We start from the raw sequence: 25,505 nt of genomic DNA, 5'->3' as shown, positions 1-25,505 counted from the left end.
GTCCTCTCGGCCCGAAAGCAGTCAGAAACAGCAGATCTAGGAAACGACAGCCGCATGCAGTTCTACCGGCTTCAGATTTGGATCACCAACGGACGCGGCCCTCAAATAGCTCTGATACCATGTAGGAATTTACAGGGTAAGTTCCACAGAAAGAATACCAAAAGGACACCGCTCACAACCAGATCTTAAATCAATACACCAGTATTTTTGACGTGGTTAAAACCTTCAGAGTGCAAGGAGGGAAACAGTCCATGGCCTGTCCCAACGTGGGTACTACAGGCAATTTATTAATCAAAGAATGAAAATTTACATAAGCTTCTCTCATGCACGGATTACCCGAACAATGACCCTCCATGCGCTTTAAATAGAACTCATGGACCAATCGGGTGTCAAGCCACGGATCAAGTGTCGGTAATACCGAGGTGAGAGTGAACCGTCGGATCACTACATATCGTGACCGTCGGATTGTAAGTTACAAAATGTACAACGGTAAAGAAACACACTTTACCTAACTCTAACCTAACTCTATACTAGACCAAGTTGAACTTAACTATATCCTATGTGTCGGAATATCCTAACACAAGAAGATATTTAAATCATATCACAGGATTTGTTCTCGAATATTAAAAAGTCTTGTAGGTGAGGTCTCTTCATCTTCTCTCCTTATATCTGACAGGGGGGGAATTGATGGTCACTTTACAAGTTTCAAAGATAAATCAAGCAAGCCTGAGCCACAACTTGAACCTACTGCCTGAGCCTACAGTCAAAGACAATCATAGCTAGATTTAGAGTTGTATCCAGAGACACAAAAGCCCCTAAGCATGCCTTTATGGTTGGTGGCCTTTCCTTAAACCACCATAGGTTGAAGAGCCCCCTTTTCTAGATTGATGGTCTCCCTCTTCAAAGCATTAGGGACACTATCTCTAGTAGAAGACTTCAGCTTCTTTCCAGATTTGGAAGAGTTTCGGGAACAACACTAAGCGTTCCAGGTTGAGACCCCAATGGTCTCCCTTTTCAAAACAATAGGGAGCATTTCCTCTAGCAGAAGACTTCAACTTCTTGCCAGATTTGGAAGAGTTCCATGAACTGCACTAAGCGTTCAAGTGTTGGTGGTCATCTTTAGACCACCGCCGGTTGAGATGTCGAGTTCTCCCATCTTATACCTTTTTTCAGAAAACATATTCAACGATTGGTTGTGATTATTGTATTATAGCTCTCTTCTTAGACTCATATATAACCCTTCAGATTAAGGGGGGAATGTTGGACACCTAATCTGCTCAGGGTTATGGTGTGGAATGTGAAAGGTCATTAGAGTCCAAGAGACCACTTGGTATATGAAAACCAAGGGTCATAAGAATGTATTATAAGTGTATATCATTGTGAATAGAAAAGTAACTCACAATTATCTTATCTCTTGTCTATTCATGTGTGTGTTCAACATCTTCCAAGCATGAAATGGAAACCAAATTCTTTTTCAAACCTGGAACATATAATATTTCACTGAGATGAATGTTATCACCTGATTCTAACCCAATGGATGTCTTGCCAATGCCTTTTACTGCATAACTATGGTTGTCTCCAAGTTCCACTTTTTGTGCTAGCCTTCTTTCCATCAAATTTGTGATATTATCTCGATCTCTTGTCATGTGCCTTGAGGCACCACTATCTATTAGCAGAGAAATAGAAGAATTTTTTATTACCTGATTCTTCATTCTTTGGATTCTTTTGATGTTCTTCAAAATCTGCTGCAGAGGCATGCTGTTTTCCCTTTCTTTTCTTATCATTTGATCTTTGAGGACAATAATGTCTAAAGTGACCATACTTGTGACATTGATAGCATTGAACCTTTGCCATGTCTCTATTTCCTTGAAGAGTGGATCTTCTTTCTTTTGGTCTTGTTCCTTCATTTCTTCTTTGAAAAGCAAACTTCTTTCTTCCTCCACCATTCTTGAAGCGTGCTGCATATGCTTGAGAATTGCCTTCATAAGATCTTTGAATCCTTCCCCTTGGTACGAGCCTTGATTCTTCTTGAGTACAATTTTTCCATAGTTCATCAAATTATGGAGCATCCTTTCTAGCACATATTCCAGCTGCAAAAGTATCCCATGATTTAGGTAGACCATTGAGTGCTATAGTTACTAATTCCTTATCAGAAATAACTACATCAATTGCTTGTAGTTGATCTCTTAATTGGGATATCGTCATGAAATATGAGGTTGTAGTATCATTCTTCGTCATTCTAACATCGCGAAGTTCATTCTTCAAGCTCGTGGCTTTACCAATATTATTGACGGTAAACAGATTGGTTAGGGCATCATACATTTGCTTTGAAGATTGAAGACCTAAAACATAGGAAATCAAGTGATGTTTGATAGAGTCCACAATGATGCTCATGGTTGTAATATCATTCTTCTCAAATTTTTCTTTGTCTTCATCTTTCTCCAGTTTGGTGACCATGCCTTTTACAATGCCTAAGAGACCTTTTGCAAGGAGAAGATCAACCCTAGTCTTCCAAGCCCTAAAGTTTGTAGCTCCTTCTAACTTGTTTCCTTCCTTCATGTGGGAACCCATAGTTATAAATAAACAAATAGATTGTAGATCTAGGGTTTCAAGAGTGATCCTTACCAAAGAGTGGAAGCTTCTTCAAGAGTGATCTCAACGTCCTCTTCATCACCAAAGCTCTGATACCATGTTGATTTTTCAAGTGCAATAGATACAAGCACAATATTTCTGAATGATTGGTAATTACTTCGAATGATATAGATCTTCTTTTAACAATTCCAATTTATCATTAAGCAATTACACTTCAGAAATTCAACCATAAACCATAAAGATATTAGAGATCACAATACAAAGAGAGAACACAATATTTACCCTCGGAAAACCCACTTGGGGGAAAACCCATCAAATTTTTCCTTAGATAAATTCTTCAGTTCAACAAGAGGTACGTCTAATGCGGCTAGTAAAAAATTATGCGTATGGTGAAATCTAGTCCACAACCCTCAAGTCAACCATCCAACAACTTGCTCTGATCAGATCTACCATAGGCCTAAATTTGGTCTCCAAAATATGTCTAGGAAACTCAACCTCCTAGAATTTCAGCATGCCTAGAATATGCTGCCTAGCAACTGTCTAGAAATTCGGCTTGCCCAAAAATCATTGCCTAGAAAAAAGTGACATGTGCGAGTTTTAGAGTGAGAGAGATGCGAGCTAAAGAGAGAGATCTTCGTCCTTCTATTCGTCCTTCTTCTCCTTGGTCCTTTGCTTGGATGCCCAAAAAATGTCTTCTTGTGATGAGATCAAATGGTGCTCTTCTGGAGGAGGTCGAATGCCTTTATATAGATGTTTTGCCTTCATGAATCGGTTTGTCTCTTCACTGGGGCTGACTTGACTTGAGGGAGGGCCGACTTACAAAATTTGGAGCTAAAAATTCAATTTTCAAATTTCAAAATTTTCTCTCTTAAATCCGACATGAACATGTCTTACAATAAATATTTCAAGGACTAAATAATAAAAATGACATGGATAACATGTCTTACAAATTCTTTATACATTAAAAGGTTTAAAATACAAATTATGAAGATTGACTAGAGCTACAAAATTCAACACAATTGTTGTCAGGCAATTACTGGGTGTGAAAATTCTATTACTGCAGCGACTGATTTATTTTACCTACTTATTCTTTAATAAGTTATTTACGAAATCCCTTCTGTAAATATTAAAATAAATTCTACTGCAGATATCACACCATTATACAGAAACAAATACATGCACAAGAATCAAACACATCAACACAGTTATTTTTCGACAATTGTCCCCAGAAAAACCCAATGCGGGAAAATCGGTGCAACATAGGAGGATTTTATTAATCAACTTTTCTTGAGTACAACTAGGGTGCCAAATTGGCTCACCCAACAGAGATAAATTTTCTGACACCTCTCCTAGGCTCAGCGTCAGTCCAACTAGCCTTTGCGGCAACTCCCAGACCCTCTGCGTCAGCACTTGGCCTCTTTGCGTCACCCACGCAACCCTGTAGTGACTGTGCAGTCCTGTTGCCTCTGCGTCTTCTTGAGTGGCTATGCATCTGCCTCTCTCATCTCTGCGTTGGTCCTCCATCACTGTCCCCGCCTCTCTGTTACGTACTCGCTACCTCTTATTGCAATCCAGTCTTCTAGTTCGAATTTCTCAGTTAGCCCTACTCCAGAAAATCGAACTGACTGGTCTCCCTTAGTGTATCTCCAACTGACCCCCAAGCCTTCTCTTATACTTTTCCTGTTAATGAATCAACGACCGAGATTAAGTCCCGAATCAACGGCTAAGATTAAAATAGACTTGATATTCGTCTCTTAGAAGCTTCTCATCCTTATTTTTATCAAAACCCATTAATATTTTTATTTTGCTAAGTTTAGACTTAAGAACTCATTAAAAATATTAATTATTTTAATAACTCTTCATTCGAATAGAATTTTCCAAAACGATTTCTGGGTCTTGGAGATCTCATGTGCTTTAGCCTCTCCACCAATTTTCATGGCTAGAGCACATCCGATGCTACCCCATATCAACACTCCCTCTTAGCGAAGAATGTGCTCTAGTAATACTCCACAACTAAGCATCACCTTGATCATTTGGCACCGGTACCTGTGCTGATGTTTGGCCTTCTTGCCCAACATCCTCTGCACTGCTGCATCCTGTACTGCTGCCCATGGCTCTACCACTGCCACTGCTACATCTGTACTGCAACTCCCTCTGCATCTGTGTTGCTGCTGGTCCTTCCTCCCAACACTGCATGTGCACTGCAACTCCCTCTGCATCCGTGTTGCTGCTGATCCTTCTTCCCAACACTACATCTGCATTGCAACATCATACCCATTTCTGCTACTGAAATGGATTCTTTATCATCCCATCTTCTCCCTGAAATAAACAAACTTTGTTCTTCTAAGGGCCTTAGTAAGGATGTCTGCCACCTATTCTCCTATAGGAGTGTAGCTCAACTGTATAGCTCCTCGTTGGACACAGTCTCTGACAAAGTGACACCGAATATCAATGTGCTTTAACTGATCATGAAATACTGGATTCTCAGAGAGCTTGATGCAACTCTAATTATCACACATGATTTTGGTCACTTCCATCCTTCTTCTGAATAGGTTCACAAGTAGTTTTCTAAGCCATATGGCTTTGCACGAAGCTGTGCTAGCGGCCATATATTCTGCTTTAGCTGAGCTTAGAGCTACGAATTTCTTTTTCCTACTGCACCAGGAGGTCATTCCCAATCTAATGTTGAAACAGTACCCAGAGGTACTTTTCTGATGCACTGAACTTCCAGCCCAACCTGCATCAGTAAATCCACTCAATCTGATATCCTTACTCCTGGTGTACAAGAGTCCATAATTGACTATTCCCTATATATATCTGAGAACATGTTTAGCTGCTGTCCAGTGCGCCCTCTTCGGTTCCACCATGAACTGATTGAGGGTGTTGACAGTGTAACAAATGTCTGGCGTGGTATTGACTAGATACATCAGGGACCCTATGAGTTCCCTGTATAAGGTGGGATCGACATCCTTGTCTTCTGATGCATCAATTTTCTTTCAGTTGGTGATCATTGGAATAGCCATAGGCCTACAATCCTGCATCCTGAATCTCTTGAGAATTTCTATAGCATATCTCCCTTGTCCAAGGAAGATCTCCCCCTTCTATTGCCAAACTTCCAACCCTAGGAAATAATGCATCTGTCCCAAATCCTTCATGTCGAATTCTGTGGCTAGATTCTTCTTGCAGTCCTCGATGACCCTGGATGATCCTGTTAGGAAGATATCATCCACATATAATATTAGGATTAGAGGCTCGTTCTCTACAACCAGATAGTAGAGATTTGGATCTGCGTCACTCTTGATGAACCACATCTTCTGCAAGTAGCCATCAATTCGACCATGCCATGCTCTAGGTGCCTGTTTGAGCCCATACAAGGCTTTCTTCAATCTGCATACATGAGACTTCTTCTCATGTGTCTCAAAGCCTTCTGGTTGTTCAATGTATACTTCCTCTTCTATTACCTCGTTCAAGAATGCCGTTTTGACATCCATCTGATGAATATCCCATCCCATCTGTGCTGCAAGAGATATCACGGTTCTAATAGATGTATACCTGGCTATTGGGGCGAAGGTCTCTTCGTAGTCAATTCCTTCCTTCTGAGCATACCCCTTAGCCACAAACCTGGCTTTGTATTTTTCCACACTGCCATCTGCAGCATATTTAATCTTGTAGATCCATCTCGAACCTACCATCGATCTGTCTTGAGGCCTAAGCACTACTTCCCAGACATCGTTCACCATTATAGAGTTGTATTCCTCTACCATCGCATCCATCCAAACTTGATGTTGAGCGACCTCCTGAAAACTGAAAGGCTCCCCATCCTGAGCTACTACTAAGGCCTGATATCTATCTGGCTGTTTTCACTCCCTTTTATTGTTTCTCGGTGCACTGATGAAATCTTCCGCACCCCTCAAAATTTGTCAAAGTTCCCGGCTCGTTCTTCTTCTGGTAGCAGGGGCATCTGTTATCTCCTCCTCTTGCTCTGATTCTTCCTGTTTTGAGGGAGAATTCTTGGCTTCCGCTGGTTGAAGTGGTTTGACCAACAACTCATATTTTGACTGCTCCTCAGAAGACATTTCTCGAGATTTTCTGAAGGCCCTATCTTCCATGAACTTCACATTTCGTCGATCTACTACTTTATCAACATATTCTCCACCATTGTCTAAGTGCAAAACTTTTATTTTCTTCCCTGTCAGATTCTCCACCAGAGCCTTGAACTCTTTGAATCGACAAAAAACCTCGTCCTTGGTTTTCAGAAAATAAATCCAAGTTTTCATGGAGTGGTCATCAATGAAGGTGACAAAGTATTCAACACCACTAAGAGCTTTAGTGGACGTTGGTCCTCAGATATCTGAGTGTATCAATCCTAGTACACTCTTGGCCCTGTTTTTACTTCTAGGAAATGCTGCTTTGGCATACTTGCCCAAAGCACATCCTCTGCATACATCATCTCGTTCTGTACTAAGATCTGGAACTCCTGTTACAATTTTCTTGAGAATTCTTAGAGCCCCAAGGTGCAAATGTCCCATTCTTCTGTGCCATAGTTCATTCAAATCCTTGTCTCCATTACTGCCTATCAGTGCCATTGGTGATTCTAGCTATAACCTTTACAATCTGTTACTTCTGATTCCGATCAGCACTTTCTTTTTCCAACTTGGGTGTTTGACGTATACTTTCTCCTTAATGAAGAAAATGTCATAGCCCTTGCTTTGAAGCTTCTATGGAAAGTAATTTCATCCCCAGTCTTGGCACATACAACACATTGGTAGCACGGAACCGCTCTCTCGTTTCTGTTTGAAAAACTATGGTACCCTTCCCTACTAGAGTACACTTTGCCTTATTCCCTCTAGTGATCTGAAAATTCATTCTTTCCTCCTGATAATCTGAGAAACATTCCCGGATTCACGTCATATGCCAAGAGGCTCCATTGTCTATATACCATACCTCTGATGATGCAGAGCTTGTCACACAAGCAACTTCTTCTTCCAATCTGGAAGCCAACATAGAGAAATCGAATTTACCATCTCTTGTGCAATTTTCTGAAAATCTGTACGAGTCTCCTGACATAGATGCCTTTGCATCATGATCTCGACCCATAATTGATTTTCCCTTCCTGTCTCTGATTCCTTGCTCTGATACCATGTGAAAATTCTATCACTGCAACAACTGATTTATTTTACCTAGTTATTCTTCAATAAGTTATTTACAAAATCCCTTCAGTAAATATTAAAATAAATTCTATTGCAGATATCACACCATTATACAGAAACAAATACATGCACAAGAATCAAACACATCAACACAGTTATTTTTGGACAATTGTCCCTGGAAAAAGCCAATGTGGGAAAACTGGTGTAGCAGAGGAGGATTTTATTAATCAACTTTTCTTGAGTACAACTAGTATGCCAAACTAGCTCACTGAACAAAGATAAATTCTTCGGCACCTCTCCTAGGCTCAACGTCAGTCCATCTAGCCTCTGCGCAACTCCCAAACCCTCTGTGTCAGCACTCTGCCTCACTGCGTCAGCACTTGGCCTCTCTGCGTCACCCACGTAAGCCCTCCAGTGACTGTGCAGTCTTGCTGCCTGTGCGTCTTCCTGAGTGGCTCTGCGTCTACCTCTCTGATCTCTGCGCTAGTCCTCCGACACTATCCCTGCCTCTCTGTTACATACTCACTACCTCTTACTGCAATCTAGTGTTCTAGTTCGAATTTCTCAGCAAGCCCCGCTCCCAAAAATCAAATTGACTGGTCTCCCTCAGTGTATCTCCAACTAACCCTCAAGCCTTTTCTTATACTTTTCCTATTGATGAATCAACAACCGAGATTAAGTCCCTGATCAACGGCTAAGATTAAAATAGACTTGATCTTCGTCTCTTAGAAGCTTCTCATCCTTATCTTTATTAATACCCATTAGTATTTTTTTTTTGCCAAGTTTAGACTTAGGAACTCATTAAAAATATCAATTATTTTAATAACTCTTCATTCAGATGGAATTTTCCAGAATGATTTCTGGGTCTTGGATATCTCATGTGCTTTAGCCTCTCCACCAATTTTCATGGCTAGAACACATCCGATGCTATCCCAAATCAACTCTGGGCAAGCTATATCGATTGTATAAATCCATCACGGACCATCTCCCATGCACCAAGACATCATGGACCATCTCCCATGCACCAAGCCATCATGGACCATCTAGGGACTGAATATACACCATGTATCCCAAATCTCATGAAACACTTCAAACATGGTGTAATCACTTATGGAGTACCCTGAAAAACTATCTTATAGCTCATAAGGAAGTTCCCACCTTGCTAAGTTTAATAGAAAAAAGTTGAAATAGAAGCTTAATGACCTCCTCAAACCAATTGCCAAACATGGAGGAAATAACGTAAGTGAAAGCATGAAATAATCAAAGAGAAAAGCACTTTCGTTGTGCTTTGAATATAAAATTATTCTCCTAAGTCCTCTCAAAAGCATCCAAGTAAAATTTATGGAAGGCACCTATTGTAGACTAGAAATTAGACAACTCAATGCTTGAAAAAGCGACACATATGTGCTCCTCATGTGAAGGCCCTCCTTATCCTTAATTAGGCATTCATGATCTCCAGAAAAAGCACAAAATCATGCCCAAGCCAGGTGCTCATGACTGCCAAATATATCTTGATCAAAACTCTGAAAAGTCACAAATAAGGCTTGGAGAAGTACAAAGGATATGGATCCAAAATTGTTTGAAGAAAAACATCTTAAAAAAGCACGTGCCAACGATAAGTCTAGGGCTCTGATATCCTCCCAAAAATATACCCAAATCTGAATATAACAAAGTCCCTAGAATCCTTTGAAAACTGAAAACCACTTCCATTACTAGAAAAGCAATCCTCGAGTACCTACTATTTTTAGTATTGAGACACTAGTTTTAACCTTTGAATTTTCCGCAAAACACCCATTTTTTTCAGGTTTTCCTTTGTATCTCTATATAACCTTGCCCATGTATGGCATTTTATTAAAAATAAAAAATAGAAACCCTAAAAATCAACCTCTCATGACCATTTCCAAAATTGGGCACATGGACTCCTCTATAAAGGGTATCCATACATGTGATTAATTTCCAAAAATATGAAGTTGCTAAAGATGTATTTTTCTCAAAATAACAAATCTTGAAACTCAAAAAGTACTCGTTTGGAATGCTATTAAATGGGTAGCCCCTGCAAAAAGCTTGAACTTCCTAAAAATAGACAGTGCCTGAAATGCTCAATCTCAAATATGTGAAATTACCATTTTGAAGTTCTCTGTCTCCTATGCATGTCGCAAGTATTGCATATCACCTACATGCATGGGGAACCTACAAAACTTAGGAAATGCCGAAAATGTGGACTTTGTGTTTGGATTGATCCTTGAAGAAAACTACTCTGAAGGTCTCATGCAAGAAACCTGTTCCGTATTTAACTTTTGAGAAAAAGATCGGCGACCATGTGCTAACCAGTGAAACCGGATTCGTTGATTTTTGCCAAGTGTCCGAATCCTGCGAATTGGATTCGATTCGCCCTAATTTGAATCGGATTTTCGTGACACGACGTGTCCGAATGGCACATGATCGAATCCGGATCGTGTCCCGTTCGGAGACATCATGTCATGAAAATCAGATTCGAATCCGGTGAAAAGGAACCCGCGAGCCAGTAAAAGGGCGCAATTTCTAATTTTCTTTACCATTTTGTTTCATTCCTTTTGCAAATAGTGAGCTGTGGGTTTGCTGTTAGAAGTTTGGAGCAAGGAGCCAAGGGTTTGGAGCGTTTTCAAGGAGATTCAAGCAACAGGTAAGTGCATTTCCTCTCTATTTTTTTGCATTTGTATTATAGCAGTTTGTATTTGCATTTCTTTTACAAATTTGTGCATATTTTGTTTTTTTGTTTTTTACAGTATTCATGGCTCAATCAAGGGCAGCAGGTAGGGGGCAAAGGAAGGGGAAGAATGTCCCCATTGGAGATGCCCCTCCTCCCCCAATATCATCAGAGTCTGTTGCAAGTAATGTTGAGGGAAGACTTCCTCCTAAAGGTAACATTGAGAAATATCCCTTGTGGAAATATGTCACAATAGAGGATGGGCCAAGCAACAAGAGGAAGGGAGGAGGCAATGTGCATTGGAGATGCAACTTTTGCCACAATACTTTCACAAGCACAAATTTTCGTGTGAAAGGCCATTTGTTGGCTTTACCAGGTTGTGGACTTGGAGCTTGTACATAAGTTCCTATACAAAAGAGGAAATAAATGGAAAAAGAGTTCACTGTTGGTATGGCAAATGTGGCTGTAAAATCAAGAAAAACCAAGAATCATGACCCCCTTTCATTTTTGAGGAAAGGCACCACCAAATTTCCATTTGAGAGTTCTATTGGGGGACAAGCAGCAAAAAGAAAGGCAATTTCATTTGGTCCAATGGATAAGATTTTTCAAAAAGAGAAATGGGAAGAGCTTGATCTCACCATTGCCTTTTTTTTCTATCAAAACTTCATATCCTTTAATGTTGCACGCTCACCTCTACTTATTGAGATGTCGAGCTCTAACTCATGGGTCTCTATCATGGTATGTGCCTCTTGGTTCAGAGAAGCTTAGAACCACATTGTTGACGAAGGCAAAAAAAGAGGTGCATGCTTGAGCCTATTAAAGCATCATGGCCAACATCTGGGGTTAGCATTGTTTTTGATGGATGGATAGATCCAACACGACACCCACTCATCAACTTTATGGTGTCTTCCGTGAATGGTCCAGTTTTCTTGAAAGTAGTGGATACGCTTGGAGAATACAAGGATGCACAATTTATGGGTGAGTTGTTTATTAAAGTTATTGAAGATGTAGGTTTTGATTCTTGTGTGCAAATCATTACAGATAATGCATTTGTTTTCAAGGCTGCTGACATGAATGTGGAAGCTAAATATCCACAAGTGTTTTGGACACCTTGCATTGCCCATTCATTGAACTTAGCACTAAAATCCATTGCTTCTGATGTGCTTTGAAGTTTGGATTGGTAACATTATTGAGGATGCATGACATATCCGTAACTTTGTCCAAAATCATACAAATGCCCTCACTATCTACAAGGAGTACAACGATCTATCATTGTTGAAGATTGCTGATACACGGTTTGCCTCTTCATTCATCATGTTGAAGAGGTTGAGGGAGATCAAGACCGCTCTTGGGGCCATGGTTATTTCTAAGTTTTGCTCTTTTTGGAGAAAGACAGATCAACTAGCCTTTAAAAGAGTGAAGGACACTATTGACCACTACGTGTCAACTACCCATAGCAGTATGCCCCCTTTTTCGCAAAAAGGATAGCGCTTGATCGATGTGTCCGTGCCATTCGACTGTCATCATCAGCTCGATCATGTTATGTTGTAAACCCAGTCTGCATGTGTAAATTGTAAATAATCTTAGCAGATCTGAGTTATGTATGTAAATTGCCTAGGCAAACCTAATTTTCTAGTGATAATCTACATTCCGGAAGGTTTTTTGTCTCACTGATCCATGATCGGCAGAGTTTTCCTTCAGCTTAACCCCAAAGTCGGAATGGATTTTGTCATTAGAATCTCAGGGGAATCCTAGTGTTCTTCAAGTCTATGTAAAAGTAATTTGGAAATAATTCTAACTATTTGGTTAGGTTATTACAAATTGCTTGATCTGCTAGATTATATTTGTGTCGCAAGACTGGGTGGTCTATGAGGGTCTATGTCAAATAGGTTTTCCCCTTTGAGATGTAAAATTGTAAAAGTCATGATGTAAAGTGTCTTGAGGGTTAGAAAATGTTTTATCCCCTCATAAGTCCTAAGTCCTAGGTCCTAGGTAATTTTTCCAAAGGCTAAGTTCGAGGATCTAAAAAAAAAAAATTAAAAAAAAAGTCAAAGTTTTTGAGGAAATAAATGCAAGATTTTAATTTTTTAATATATTAAAATGCATTTAAAATTTTGACAGATGAGATTAAAAGGGATTTTGATCCTCATCGACGGTCGAGATTAGTTTAACATGGATCACTCGAACTAGCCGTTGGGAAATTTTTCCTTTAAATAGGGTGTCAGGGGTCATTTCAGATTAGATTCGATCTTAGAGTCGTGTGCTAAGGAAAGCTATTTTGTAGTCATTTTTTTGTGTAATAAAGAAAGACTTTGGGGTTGAAAATCTTGCTGGTGTTACTCTTCTAGAAATGCTATAAGATGTTTTGTTTTTCTGCATAAATTTAGTTTCAGCCATTGATGATAGCTTGATGAAGATTGATTTAGGCACAATTATCTTGTGTGATCTCTAGGGTTTGAATGATAGTTTAATTTCTAAATATAATGGCAGGTATCTCCATTTGATCTGAATTTCACTGTTGTTTTCTCCAGTGTTGATAATATCGGTATCGAGAAAATATCGGCGAGGGTCCAGAAATTATCTTATCGGCAATATCGGCGAAAATATCGGCAAATATCAGCAAGCATAAAAAATGCATAATATATTCATTTTTTAAAGATTTTTAAACATATAAAGCAATAACAACATGAAATAAACACATTGACACATAAATATGAAGAAAACACTAATATATATGATGTCAAATAGAAATGATACATCAAAGGCGATACCAAATCCTGCTGATCCCTGATAATTGTCCATTCAAGGACTCAAATGTGGAGAACCAATACAAAATAACATCACATATATAAAAGTATCTCATCATCATGAGTTATATGTAGCATAACAAATAAAACTAGCAGCTATCTATCTGAAATCACTGCCCTCTCCCCCTTTTACGGGAAAACATGATAGGCTGTTTGCCAGGCCTGCCCCTAGTAGTAGGAGGCCCTGAACCTAATGTCAAATAATGAGTGCTAGGTATGGGGCTATGCTCTCATATATCTATAGCAGATGGTGTTGATGCTGATGCTCCCGCAGTGTCCTCCTCCTCCTCCTGCTCCTCCTCTGAGTGCTGCTCCTCCTCTGACTCCGAGTCCTCCTCTCGCTACCCCTGCTCTAATGGATCATCTGCCACTGGCTCTAACCATGAAGGTGACTCCTCCAAGAGGGGCTCCTCAGACTCCACCCTCCACAGAGACAATACATCAATATTGTCTAAGCTAAGTCACGTGACACGAGGACACGAGACACGGAAGACACGTAAATACGAGTATTCAATACGAAACGCAACGACTTGGAAACAAGACATGGGGGACACGTTTTATATATATATATATATATATATATATATACATACCGAAATATAGTTTTTTATCCATATTAAATTGCAGGTTGCAGCTTATCTAATCAAATTAAAATATAATTACTTCTCAAAGTTCATAGTTCACTTTAAAAAAATAAATAGAATCAAAATTTATTATTTAGAAATTAGATTGTAATATGTTTGGTCTTGATTCTTGAATATTCAATGTTCATTGTTCATGTACAACTTACAAGCACATAAGAAAATAACTTAAGTCTAATCCTATTGATTTCCTCTGCCCCTCTTGCGAGAAAATGCCATAGCTTTCCCTTTCCCTCTAGATGTAGATGTTGGTGCTGGTGGAGTTGGCAGTGGAGTTTGCTATGCTCTAGAAGCTGAAGAACTAGAAGTAAGAGCTATAGGAAGTAGACCATGTCCTCTACTAGTGGCAGGGGTAGCCCGGGGTGTCACCTGGAAACATTACAATCTCTCAATCCTGAAATCCTAAAAAACTGATAAGTCTGCTGCATTTTGAATGAAATCTAAAATTCTACTTTCTCCATATGAAATCCAATGAGGCCGGAACCACTCTCAAACATCCTGAGTCATTTCATGGTAATGTTAAAAATTTAAGTAAAAGGATGAAAATGAAGATTAAGGAGAATGTCACTTTTACTTTAAGAATTTAACATTACCATGAATAACATATCAATACTAGGGCCTAGAACGCTCAAACCCTCCTTGGCAGCAATCACATAGCTCTCCCCTTCCTTCTCCAGCAATCAGAAATGAAAATAATATGAAAAAAACCAAAATCAGATTTTTATAGGGCATGCAGAAATTTTTTACAGTCACCGGGCGATATTTTCGATCGTCGCGCGATATTTTCGAAAATATCGGTGATATTTCGGAAATCGCGTGATATTTTCAAAAGCCGAAAATATCGCGATATTTTGTCGGCGATATATCGGCTCGCCGAAAATATCGCGATATTTCCGAATATCGCCGATATCTTGGCGATATTATCAACACTGGTTTTCTCCCTCTATGTTAATGGTTGATTTAAGCTGTGCAAGATATTCTTAATTTTGAGTTTACCGGGTGTTGGGGGAAGTTCTCAGCTGAACCAACCAACTCCCGGATTGCGTTTTGTGAAAGAGCCAAGCCAGTTTTAATCCCGGGCTTATCATTAGAATTTTTTGCAGATGCATGAAGGGTTTTCTGAAGCACCTTATCTAAAATTTAAAATTCTGAAAATAATTCTGTGGATTATTGATAAATCTGGCTGCTTAGAGTCGTTAATCTGTAAATATTGTAATTGTTTAGCTGGTTTTTGGGTTTCTTTTTAGGTTTAATCCTTGCATATATTATTTTTGGGTGTTCTGTTTTTTTTGCCAATGCAGGTTGCAAGTACAGATTTTGAAAATTTTTCAAGGTTTCCATTAGGCAATTTGAAGCAGGAAGGGTTTAAAATTTCAAGTTTCTGGGCTACAGGTCTGCTACCTGCGTCTTCATTTTTCACTATTGCCTGGGGTTTTATTGCTGCAGAAATTTTTTTTGAGATATTTTTGGGGCCACAGTTCTTCCTTGCGTGCCATTCCAACATCTACCATTGAGCTGGCCATTCTCTACGCTGCTTCCATCGTTTCCCTCACCAACACATTGCATACTCTTCATTCACGCCCCCTTTGTCGTCCAAACTTCACGCCAAACCTGCATAATAGTGCTAGTTTTCTCCACTGCAGCTTTGCTCACTTACCTGCAAAAAATCCACAATTCAAAACCTGCATCCACCTCCATGCGTTGCCTTTCCTCACTGCTTCATTCCACGCTCCATCCTGCTTTATCAGCTCTCTATCCCTTGTGTTTTGCTCATCCTCAAAACCCCATTACGCTACTCCAACTCCCTACGCATATTCTGAAGCCATCGCACTGCATTTCTTCCTCAACGCGCAACTTAATCTCCTCCAATCCCTGCGTCCTCCCTACGCAGCTCCACCTTCTTTACACTGCCCATCTACTGGAGCTCCACGCTGCCTGTACGCTGCCATACCTACAAAAACCCTGCGCACGGGTCCTTCTCCTCTTCAACCTGCATTGAATTCAACTAGCAGACGTCTCCATCCGGACCTGCAAAATGCCTACGCAGCTCCCATTGCACCTGCCATTCCCTCAGACGACGTCCTGCAAAGACAAATACGTAATTCGACTTTCATATACAGGTTCAATTTTGTTAGCTTAGGGTTAGTATAGTTAGAACGCTTTTGATTTTTAGCTTAGTGTATATATTTTTATGAGATGTATGTTTGATATTTTTAAGTGTTAGTTTTAGATATTTCTCAGGCTTTAGTTTTGACATTTAGTAATTTTTTAAAGTTTAGTTTTGTTTTTGATAAATCAAAAAATCTCATAAAATAACAATAAAAAAAAAATAATAAAAAGGTTTCTTTTTCAGGTCTAAGTTTTATTTAGAATTTAGATTTTATATTGTGTATATAAATTAGAAGTTAGATCTTAGTTTCTAGAATTAGATTTTTTTTAATTTTAGATTTCATTTTTGTATATATTTTGATTTTCATCTAGTTTAGCATTAGACATTTTTTTAGTTTTATTTCATTTAAAAATATAAAAATAGAAATTTTTTTAAAAAAGGCATAAAAAAGTTCCTTTTAGATTTTAGATTAGATTTTAGTTTAGATTTAAATTTTATTTATTCAGACTTTAGTTTTGTTTTATTTTAATCCTAAAATTTTATAAAAACATAAAAATATAAAAATATTTAAAAATTAAAAATTTTGAAAAAGCTTAACAAAAAACTGAAAATTCATTTTTTGGCATCTTTCGTGGTATCTATGTTCCACTTTTCTATAGTTAAATGCACTTAAATGTTTATTAGCTATATGAAAGTGGTAATTGGTTAGCATTTAAATTGTATGGTTGTTTAAAACATTCGATCTTTAGAAATTTAATTGTTGGATCATTATTAAAGCATTGTGAGTTTATTGAATAGCTTGTATTGCTTGGGATATTTGATGATAAATGATTGTTTTACAAGGTTCATATTTCTGCAACATTTAATAAATAATCATTTAATCATTAACTCCATAAGGCACTGGTACATTAATTTCTAAAATCAATCAAGTGCTAAATTGCCTTGCTGTGTCTCCCAACCCAATTGGTCCACAGTTGGTCTTCCTTTATCCCATAGGGTCTACCCCCCTTAGCCTTAGGAGACGGCTTAAACGGAGAGATCGGGGATCAGGGTGACAACCTCTGGTCTGAGCGTTGTTGCGCTGCCTGGACAATCTGTGTGACAACAGACACAGTGCTAGATGATGCTTGGTGGGAGAGGGTAGATCTAATTATTCAGATCATGGACCCTATCATTTCTTTGCTTCGATTCACAGATACAGACAAACCCATCCTAGGAGAGGTTTATGAGGGATGGTATTCCATGATTGAGTCTGTGAGGAGCATTATTCTACAGAGTGAGTGCCCCGAGTATGAGACATCACCAGAGGCTTTCTATGGTACTATATAGGATATTCTTGGCAGCAGATGGGACAAGAATTGTACACCTTTACATTGTTTGGCTCACTCATTGAACCCAAAATACTATAGCCATGAGTGGCTGAATGGTGGACCTTCACACAGATTCCCTCCTCACATGGATGGTGAAATCTCACAAGGGAGGGAAGATGCATTTAGGTGGGTTTTTCAGGATAGAGCATTGCTTTATGAGGTGGAGGATGCCTTTGCAGAGTTTTCCATTGACATTGGTTGATTTGCAAGATATGATGTGATTAGAGACAGGGGGGCTAAGAAGCCCTATTCTTGGTGGGCAAATCATGGGGCAACAAGCCCTCCTCTTCCGTAGTTAGCCATGAGGCTCCTCTCTTAGGTGACTTCATCCTCTTGTTGCGAGAGGAATTGGAGCACATATGTGAATTTGTATAGTGTTAAGAAGAGCAGGCTTGAGTAGTCCAGGGCAGAGATAATGGTGTATGTGCACACCAACCTTCGTCTTATTTACTGGCAGAGGGAAGAGTGGTTGAAGGGAAAGACAAAGATGTGGGTGTCTTTCTGGATGATATGGGTCTGGACAACAGTGTTGAGTTGGCATTGGCCAACATGGATCTCAATGATCCAGTGCTAGAGCTTGTTAGATTTGATGGCGGTGATACTGTAGAGGGGTCATCCTCCACACTAGCAAATGCAAAGGCGACTATGGATACAGGGGAGGAGGAGGATGCAGAGGAGAGTAGTGGTGACCATGCTGATGAGGACAGTGACGCTGATTTTGATGATGACCATGAGGATTGATGGCTCATGAGTCATGGGATATCTATTGCTTTGAGGCTTGTATACCTGTAGTTGTTTTGTATTTTCAATTTCTATTTCCATTGGCATTGCACTACCTATGTAACACATTTTGATTTTGATGACTTAATGAGAAAACTACAGTTGTCAGTGTCTTTATCTTACTATCTTGTCTTTCTCCTATTGGATCATTAATGAATTGAATATGTATTATGATTTATCATTTATGAATTTAGAATTTATGATTCATTGATTTATCATTTATGTGACATGTATTTGAATTTTGTTTGTACTATGCATGCTATAATATTACTAACTTACTTTGTAAATGGTAAAACTTACATCTAGATGAAGATCTATGTTTGAAATCAATGAATTTGTATCATTAATGAGAATTTGTGTAAGAAATATCTAATTTTTAATATATATATATATATATATATATATATTTAATAAAATAATATATAACGAATCCTAACGTGTCCTATTCTTGAGGGTCAATTGAATCCAACACTCGAATCCCCATATCCTACGAATCCCGAATTCCCGTGTCAGGTTACTTAGGTGCGAACTCTAGCTAAAGCACCCATGAACTGTTGATCAAGCAGGAACCCACAAACCGTCAATGAAGAATCAATCACAAATATATCGACAAACCATTGATGCCGAATCACCTAACGTGAACTTCTGACAAGTTCATAGTTAGTCATGACATTTCCATTGACCTATTTTGTGGTCACTTGTGGACATTAATAAATTATCTTATTATCTTGTATTATCTGAATTTAGATGCAATATCCTGCAGTGAACCATCTTCTAATTGTATGCCAATCAGTATAGCAACCAGACCTTTTCAAGAGAGAGATTTAAATTTTTTCAATTGAAACAGTAGGTAGCCTATTTCCTCACTATGATATATCACTCTTCTTTTAAATCATTGCCAAACTCGTTCCTGTAAAAAAACACTTTCAAAGAAAATCCAAACAACTACTTTTAGAGCAAACAATAACATCCATTTAAGGCATTCTAAGGCTCGACTCCTTATGACAGCAACAAATTTTAGCATTATGCTTGATGTGTTCTATAGGTGTAAGCTTATGTATTTGTTTAATTATTCTTATAAACATTAATGGTGTACTCTTGTAGAGAAATCCTGAAATATATTCATTATCACACTGTAAGAAAGGTGTTTTTGTGAACAATAACATCACAAATGAGCTTTAAATACATGTAGCAAGATAACAAGAAGGTTGTGCCATCTTATCTCGACTGAAGTTTCCATCTTTTTTCTCAAATTAAATCTGTGCACTGGCATTGTAAAGCACTATTTTTGGGAAATTTAAAATCTTGACAGATTGAAGCTTGATTATTCACACAGTGACATCTTGAGACAATTTTCCTATTAAATGCATAATACATACCTAGTTTTTGCTGTTGAGGTCAATCCCGGGCTGTAGACACTCCAAATTCACTTTTATTACCAAAAGACCAACACCTCCCTACCAAACTGGGCACAATCTCGGTACCCAGCTCCAAAATACTTCAAATTTGAAGTAATTTGACCCCTGTGCTCAAAAGCTTCAAGAACAATCAAGGCTGCTCTATTTGTGGTTCCTTACTGTAAGTTCTCCCTTCCTGCACTGCGCTCTCAAGGAAAAAAAAGACCCCTTCTCTGTCACACTCCCTTCTCTTTTATTGCTTAGAGTCACCGTTCATTCATCCTCCACTGTCGTGGCTGTGAGGCGAGGATTCTTGCCCCCTGTCCCATTATGTGGCTCCTCACAGTGATTTAAGGAGGTAGTCACGTTTTATTTGAGACTCATGTTAGTTTTTGGTAGCATCGGAAGTGCTCTAGCCTTGAAATTTGGTGAAGAGGCTAAGGCACATGAGTTTTAACGAACCCAGAAACTGTTTGGTGAAATTCCACCTAGATTGTATTTTATTAAAATAGTTAATATTTTTAATGGGGTTCCTAAGTCTAAGCTTAGGAAAATTAAAATATTAATGGGTATTAATCAAAATATGGGTGAAAATGATCTAGAAGGCGGATCAAGTTATGTTTTAATCTTAGCCGTTGATTAGAGATTTAATCTCGACCGTTGAAGACTCAACAGGAAAAGTATAAAATGGAGGCTTGGGGTTCATTTGGAAATACACACAGAGAGATTGAGGAAATCGATTTTCTGAGGTGAGAAGTTCTAAGGAGGAAAATCGTTTGGGGAGATCTTGCAGCAGAGGGGTAGTGAGAATCGAGAAGGACATTTCGGAGAATACTAATAGAGAAGCAGAGAGAGCTTGCAAAGAGGCAGCGCAGAAGCCGGGAGAGCTGATGCAGAAAAACTGCCTGTCATGTAGAATCTAGAACTGCCGGAACAACCGGGAGAGCTGACACAGAGGCAGTGCAGTAGCCGGGAGAGTTGATGCAGAAAAGCTGCCTGTCACGCAGTATCGAGAACTGTCGAAACAACCGAAACTGCCAAACTGCCGGAACAACCGGGAGAGCTGATGCAGAGGGCAGTGAATGTGACCCAGGGCTGACACAGAGCCAACGCAGAAATAGCCGGGGTTAGCCAGTCCTGTGCCAGATCAGCCGAAATTCTGCCGAGTGAAGTGAGGTAAAACTCACTCAGATTTTCCGCCAATATTTTTCTCTGTAAAGGATTTCTAGATAAGCATTCTAGATTTGTATTCAGATATTTCTCTTGCATAATAATAAACCCTAAGAGTTGCTGCATTGGTTTTCCGGCATTGGGTTTTTCCGGGGACTATTGTGCCGAAAAATAAGTGTGTCGTATGTATCTTGTTCTTTGCTCTATTTTCTATTTCATGAGATCAAATATTTAATTAATGTAGGCTGCATAAGCAATTTGCTTCAGTATTCAGAAGAATAACTTGGTTAATGTATATTAAAAATCAAGTAGGTGAAGTAGATTCAGATTTGCTGCAGTAGGGGTTCCTTCAGAGTATAGGAATTTTCACATGGTATCTGAGGACTGATTTTGAAACAAGAAGAGCAGATCCAGTGCTGAGCAGTGAGGCCAAAAGCTGCACTTGGAAGTAATTCGAATCCCTTTGAAGGGATTGCGCAGTCCTTGTCGGGAAGCAGATCCTAGGATATCTCTCTCTGATTGGGACGACAGAGGTAGATTTCCAGTTCGTGAGTTTGTAGAGACAAAGGGAGTGACGTAGAGCCTCGACGCAGTGTTTGAAGGGCGTAGAAATCCGCTGGAAAAGAACGAAGACATGTAGAAGGGGAATTTTCTCCTCAAAGAACTTTCCTCCAGAAAGTTTGAATTTTTCACTTGCTGCGCAGGTGAGCAGTACTAAGCAGTGACTAGAGGAGTCAGTTCGACAATTGGGTAAGATGGCATCGCATGGGCTCAAAGATCAGGATAGGTTAGAAGGTGCCTCCAACTATGTCATATGGAAAACTAGAATCTTAGCTGTTTTGGAGGAATATGATCTCGAGGCCTACGTCAAAAGTGTTGTAGCTGTTCTTGCTGACAATGATCAAAAGAAGAAGTACAAGGCTGAGCAGGGGAAGGCAAAGATGCTCATTCTCGATGGAGTTCGAGATCATGTGGTCTCATACTTGCAGGGCAAGGATACAACCCGAGAGATGTGGGAAGCCTTGTCTTCTCTGTATGAAGGCTCTTTCGAACAACGAAAGATGTATTTGGAGTAGAAATTGCAGCGGACTTTGATGTAGAAAGGAGAAGAGGTGAATCTTTATCTTCAACGTCTTCAGGAACCAGAGACCAGCTTACCGTAGTGGTGTCCACTCCTCAGCCAACCACGATGGTGAGGATAGTCCTGAATGGAGTCTCGGATGAATAGCAAGTTTTCGTCCAAAGCATATTGGGTAGAGAAAAACTACCTTCATGGGAGGAGATGTGAGTGACTCTTCAATAGGAGGAGTTAAGGAGGGACCTAGTGAAGGTCAACCTTAGTGGCAATAGTGGGAGTTACACAAAGACGCAAGAGGAGGAGGAGAATGCAACTCTAGCATAGAAGGGACAACAGAAGCTGAAGCGAAAGGAGGACATTTCGAAGGTGAAATGTTTCAGTTGTGGTGAGATGGGCCACTATGCATCCCAGTGTCCTTTGAAGAAAAAGACAAGGACGCGAAACATGATCCTAAGGCTACTTCAACGAAGATTGACAAGGATGAGTTTGCCATGAGTGCCCATGCATCTCCAGGAGGGAGATGGGGCAATATTGAGCTATAGTTGGGAGGACTACATGTGGGCAGGATCCTTGAAGAGTCCACCTCTTGGATCAATTCCTTGCTATGGGAGCCCAAAGATTGAGCAGTAGCAAGATGGACTTAGTGTCACAGAATGCAGTGGAGTGTTTGGAAGACAAATGCAATAGTTAGGGACCAGATAGGGACCAGAGATTGATCATCGCAGAGCAAGGTTGGCAGTAATGCAGTTGGCACAGTGCAAGAGTTAGCAGCAATGCAAAAGATTCAGAGGGTCAGAATCAACAACAGTTAGATTCCACGATTCATTGTATTACGCTGAACATAGTTAAGTTCAGCTAATTTTGGATGTTTTTTAGTTGCTTCTCTCAACAACTGAGTTGCAGTACGGATGCAGTGTTAGCAGTGGCAGTGCTAGTAGCATAGCAAATGCAACATTTGAGAGGGAGCTGTAGTACAGATGCAGTAGCAGCAGTGGCAGTGTCATGGGTAGTAGTACAGTAGAAACATCAACACAGTGTTGGTGGCAGTAGCAGTGTAGAAAGAAGGTGCTTTAGAAACAGAGTAGCATGGAGGTGGACATTGTTGCTAGAGCACTTTCCTCGCTAAGAGGGATTGCTAGGTTTTGGTAGCATCGGAAGTGCTCTAGCCTTGAAAATTGGTGAAGAGGCTAAGGCACATGAGTTCTAAAGAACCCAGAAACTGTTTGGTGAATATTTTTAATGGGGTTCCTAAGTCTAAACTTAGGAAAATTAAAATATTAATGGGTATTAATCAAAATATGGGTGAGAATGATCTAGAAGGCAGATCAAGTCATGTTTTAATCTTAACCGTTGATTAGAGACTTAATCTCGGCCGTTGAAGACTCAACATGAAAAGTTTAAAATGGAGGCTTGGGGTTCATTTGGAAATACACAGAGAGATTGAGGAAATCGATATTCTGAGGTGAGAAGTTCTCAGGAGGAAAATCGATTGGGGAGTCTTACAGCAAAGGGGTAGTGAGAATTCGAGAGGACTTTTTGGAGAATACTGACAGAGAGGCAGAGAGATATTGCAGAGAGGTGACGCAGAAGCCGGGAGAGCTGACATAGAAAAACTGCTTGTCATGTAGAATCTAGAGCTGTCGGAACAGTTGGGAGAGCTGACGCAAAGGCAACGCAGTGGCCGGGAGAGTTGTCGCAGAAAAGATGCATGTCAAGCGGAATCTAGAACTGTTGGAACAGTTGAAACTGCCGGAATTGTCGGGAACTGCCGGAACAGCGGGGAGAGCTGACACAAAGGGCAGAGAAGGTGATGTAGGGCTGACCCAGAGCCATGGTAGAAATAGCCAGGGTTAGCCAGTCTTGTGCTGGATTAGCTGGAATTCTGTCGGGTGAAGTGAGGTAAAACTCACTCAGATTTTCCGGCAATGTTTTTCTTTGTAAAGGATTGCTAGATGAGCATGTTAGATTTGTATTCAGATATTTCCCCTGCATAATAATAAACCCTCAGAGCTGCTGCACCGGTTTTCCCGCATTGGGTTTTTCTGGGGACAATTGTGTCCAAAAATAAGTGTGTCCTATGTATCTTGTTTTTTGCTTTGTTTTTTGTTTCATGATATCAAATATTTAATTAGTGTAGGTTGCAGAAGTAATTTGCTTCAGTATTCAGAAGAATAACTTGGTTAATGTATATTAAAAATCAAGTAGGTGAAGTAGATTCAGATTTGCTATAGTAGGGGTTCCTTCAGAGTGTAGGAATTTTCACAACTCACCACTTTATCAAATTACATAGTCCCCTTTTTATTAGGTTTTATTTAAGATTATATTATATTTCTTTTAATATTTGACCTTTAATTAAAAGATAATTCTTTTATAACAATATAATTCTCTTTGAACTTTAATACTTTAATTTAGAACCTTTAGGTTTACATAATTTTTTTCATTTGATATATAATATATTATATAATTTCCTTTATTTAATTAAAATCTTTTGTACTAATATATTTGGAATAAAAATTAGTTATTTTATGATGGTGGTATAACAAGTATTACATAAGTATATATTTACTTGATTCTGGCGAGTTTAGATATTTAGCTCGTATGTCAATAATTCATTCACTAGGCTTTTTAAAAATGGTTCGCATATATACTAATGCAGCATATGTGAGATATGCATATGTAGCTATCATATGCATGCTAATATTTACGTTCTGTTTGTAAATTGTAGATGGGTCGTTACAGGCATTATGGCTCTGTTTTCTAATTGCTTGGTGGTGAGTTTGTTGCCATTAATATATTTTAGGGATGAATCAAAGTCTGCCTTTCAGATATGTTACCATTCATACATTGCTAGCTTAGATAGCTAAGAACTTAGAATCTTAATCTTGTCACAAGATCTCTTCCTGCAGACCACCATGTCTATGTGGCTAGACACCATAAAACTGGTTGTGAAATGCTTTGTCTTTTTAATCCTAAAAAGTAGCTGAGCATGATGGTGAAGATACCATAGGCATTAAATACACCTTACTCATTCATAATGATAATGAAAATTGCTTTGTATTTTCTGATAGTAAGAGAGATATATGCCGATAAAGTATGTATAGATTAGTCATTTTCAAGTGACAGAGTGAGCAGTCCCTTTTATGAGGTACCAAGTGACTAAATATGTTGGCAAAATACTTTTTGTTTTGATGAATAGGAATAACTGGCCTTATTTTAACCTGATTCCTCTTTGTTTTTACAAGTTCAGGTGGAAGATATTCATAATCTAACTCAGGAGATGGGCTTAACATGTGTGCATGCATATAAACTGGATGCTCTAAAAGCTGTCAAGCAGGTTGATTCCTATGATGATGAATGCTCCTCCTTATCAACAGCATCCAAGAACATTAAAGACAATGTTTGGGATGAAGAGCAGCCTACCAGTATCTCTAATGGAGAAGATCAGAGGTTCTTAAACCATTCACAGCCTGCTGGGAGGAACTTACAGGATAAAGCAAATGGTAAGAATTTAAAGGAGTAAAGGAGAATTGATTAGTGGTTTTTGTTTTTATTTTTTTATCTGTTTATTAGCACATAAAATTGTTAATGGTGGGACAGAAATAGATGAAATTGTGCATGTTATTCTAAATTTGACATGCATGGGACACTTTTTAGAATTTCATTTTCTTATCTTGCTAATTATACTATTTGTTATGAAAACCATCTTGTTTTCACATAACCTATC

General features: G+C 39.1%; 1 protein-coding gene across 1 annotated transcript in view; it reads left to right on the top strand.

The window, feature by feature from the left end:
• LOC149169626 (rRNA (cytosine-C(5))-methyltransferase NOP2C-like) overlaps positions 1 to 25,505 on the top strand; it is a 251,675-nt gene that overhangs the window by 63,795 nt on the left and 162,375 nt on the right. Inside the window, exon 2 of the mRNA XM_089427134.1 lies at positions 25,029 to 25,281. Coding sequence (XP_089283260.1) covers positions 25,029 to 25,281 — 253 coding nt within the window. The remainder of the gene's footprint in view (positions 1 to 25,028; positions 25,282 to 25,505) is intronic.

The sequence above is a fragment of the Pinus tabuliformis genome, chromosome 4_2 (genome assembly GCF_031772625.1).
Source record: "Pinus tabuliformis cultivar Carrire ecotype Pingquan chromosome 4_2, CPIR1, whole genome shotgun sequence".
In the NCBI taxonomy this organism is placed as follows: domain Eukaryota; kingdom Viridiplantae; phylum Streptophyta; class Pinopsida; order Pinales; family Pinaceae; genus Pinus; species Pinus tabuliformis.
Note: the sequence above shows the minus strand (reverse complement) of the source record. Positions and strands in the feature narration are given on the sequence as shown.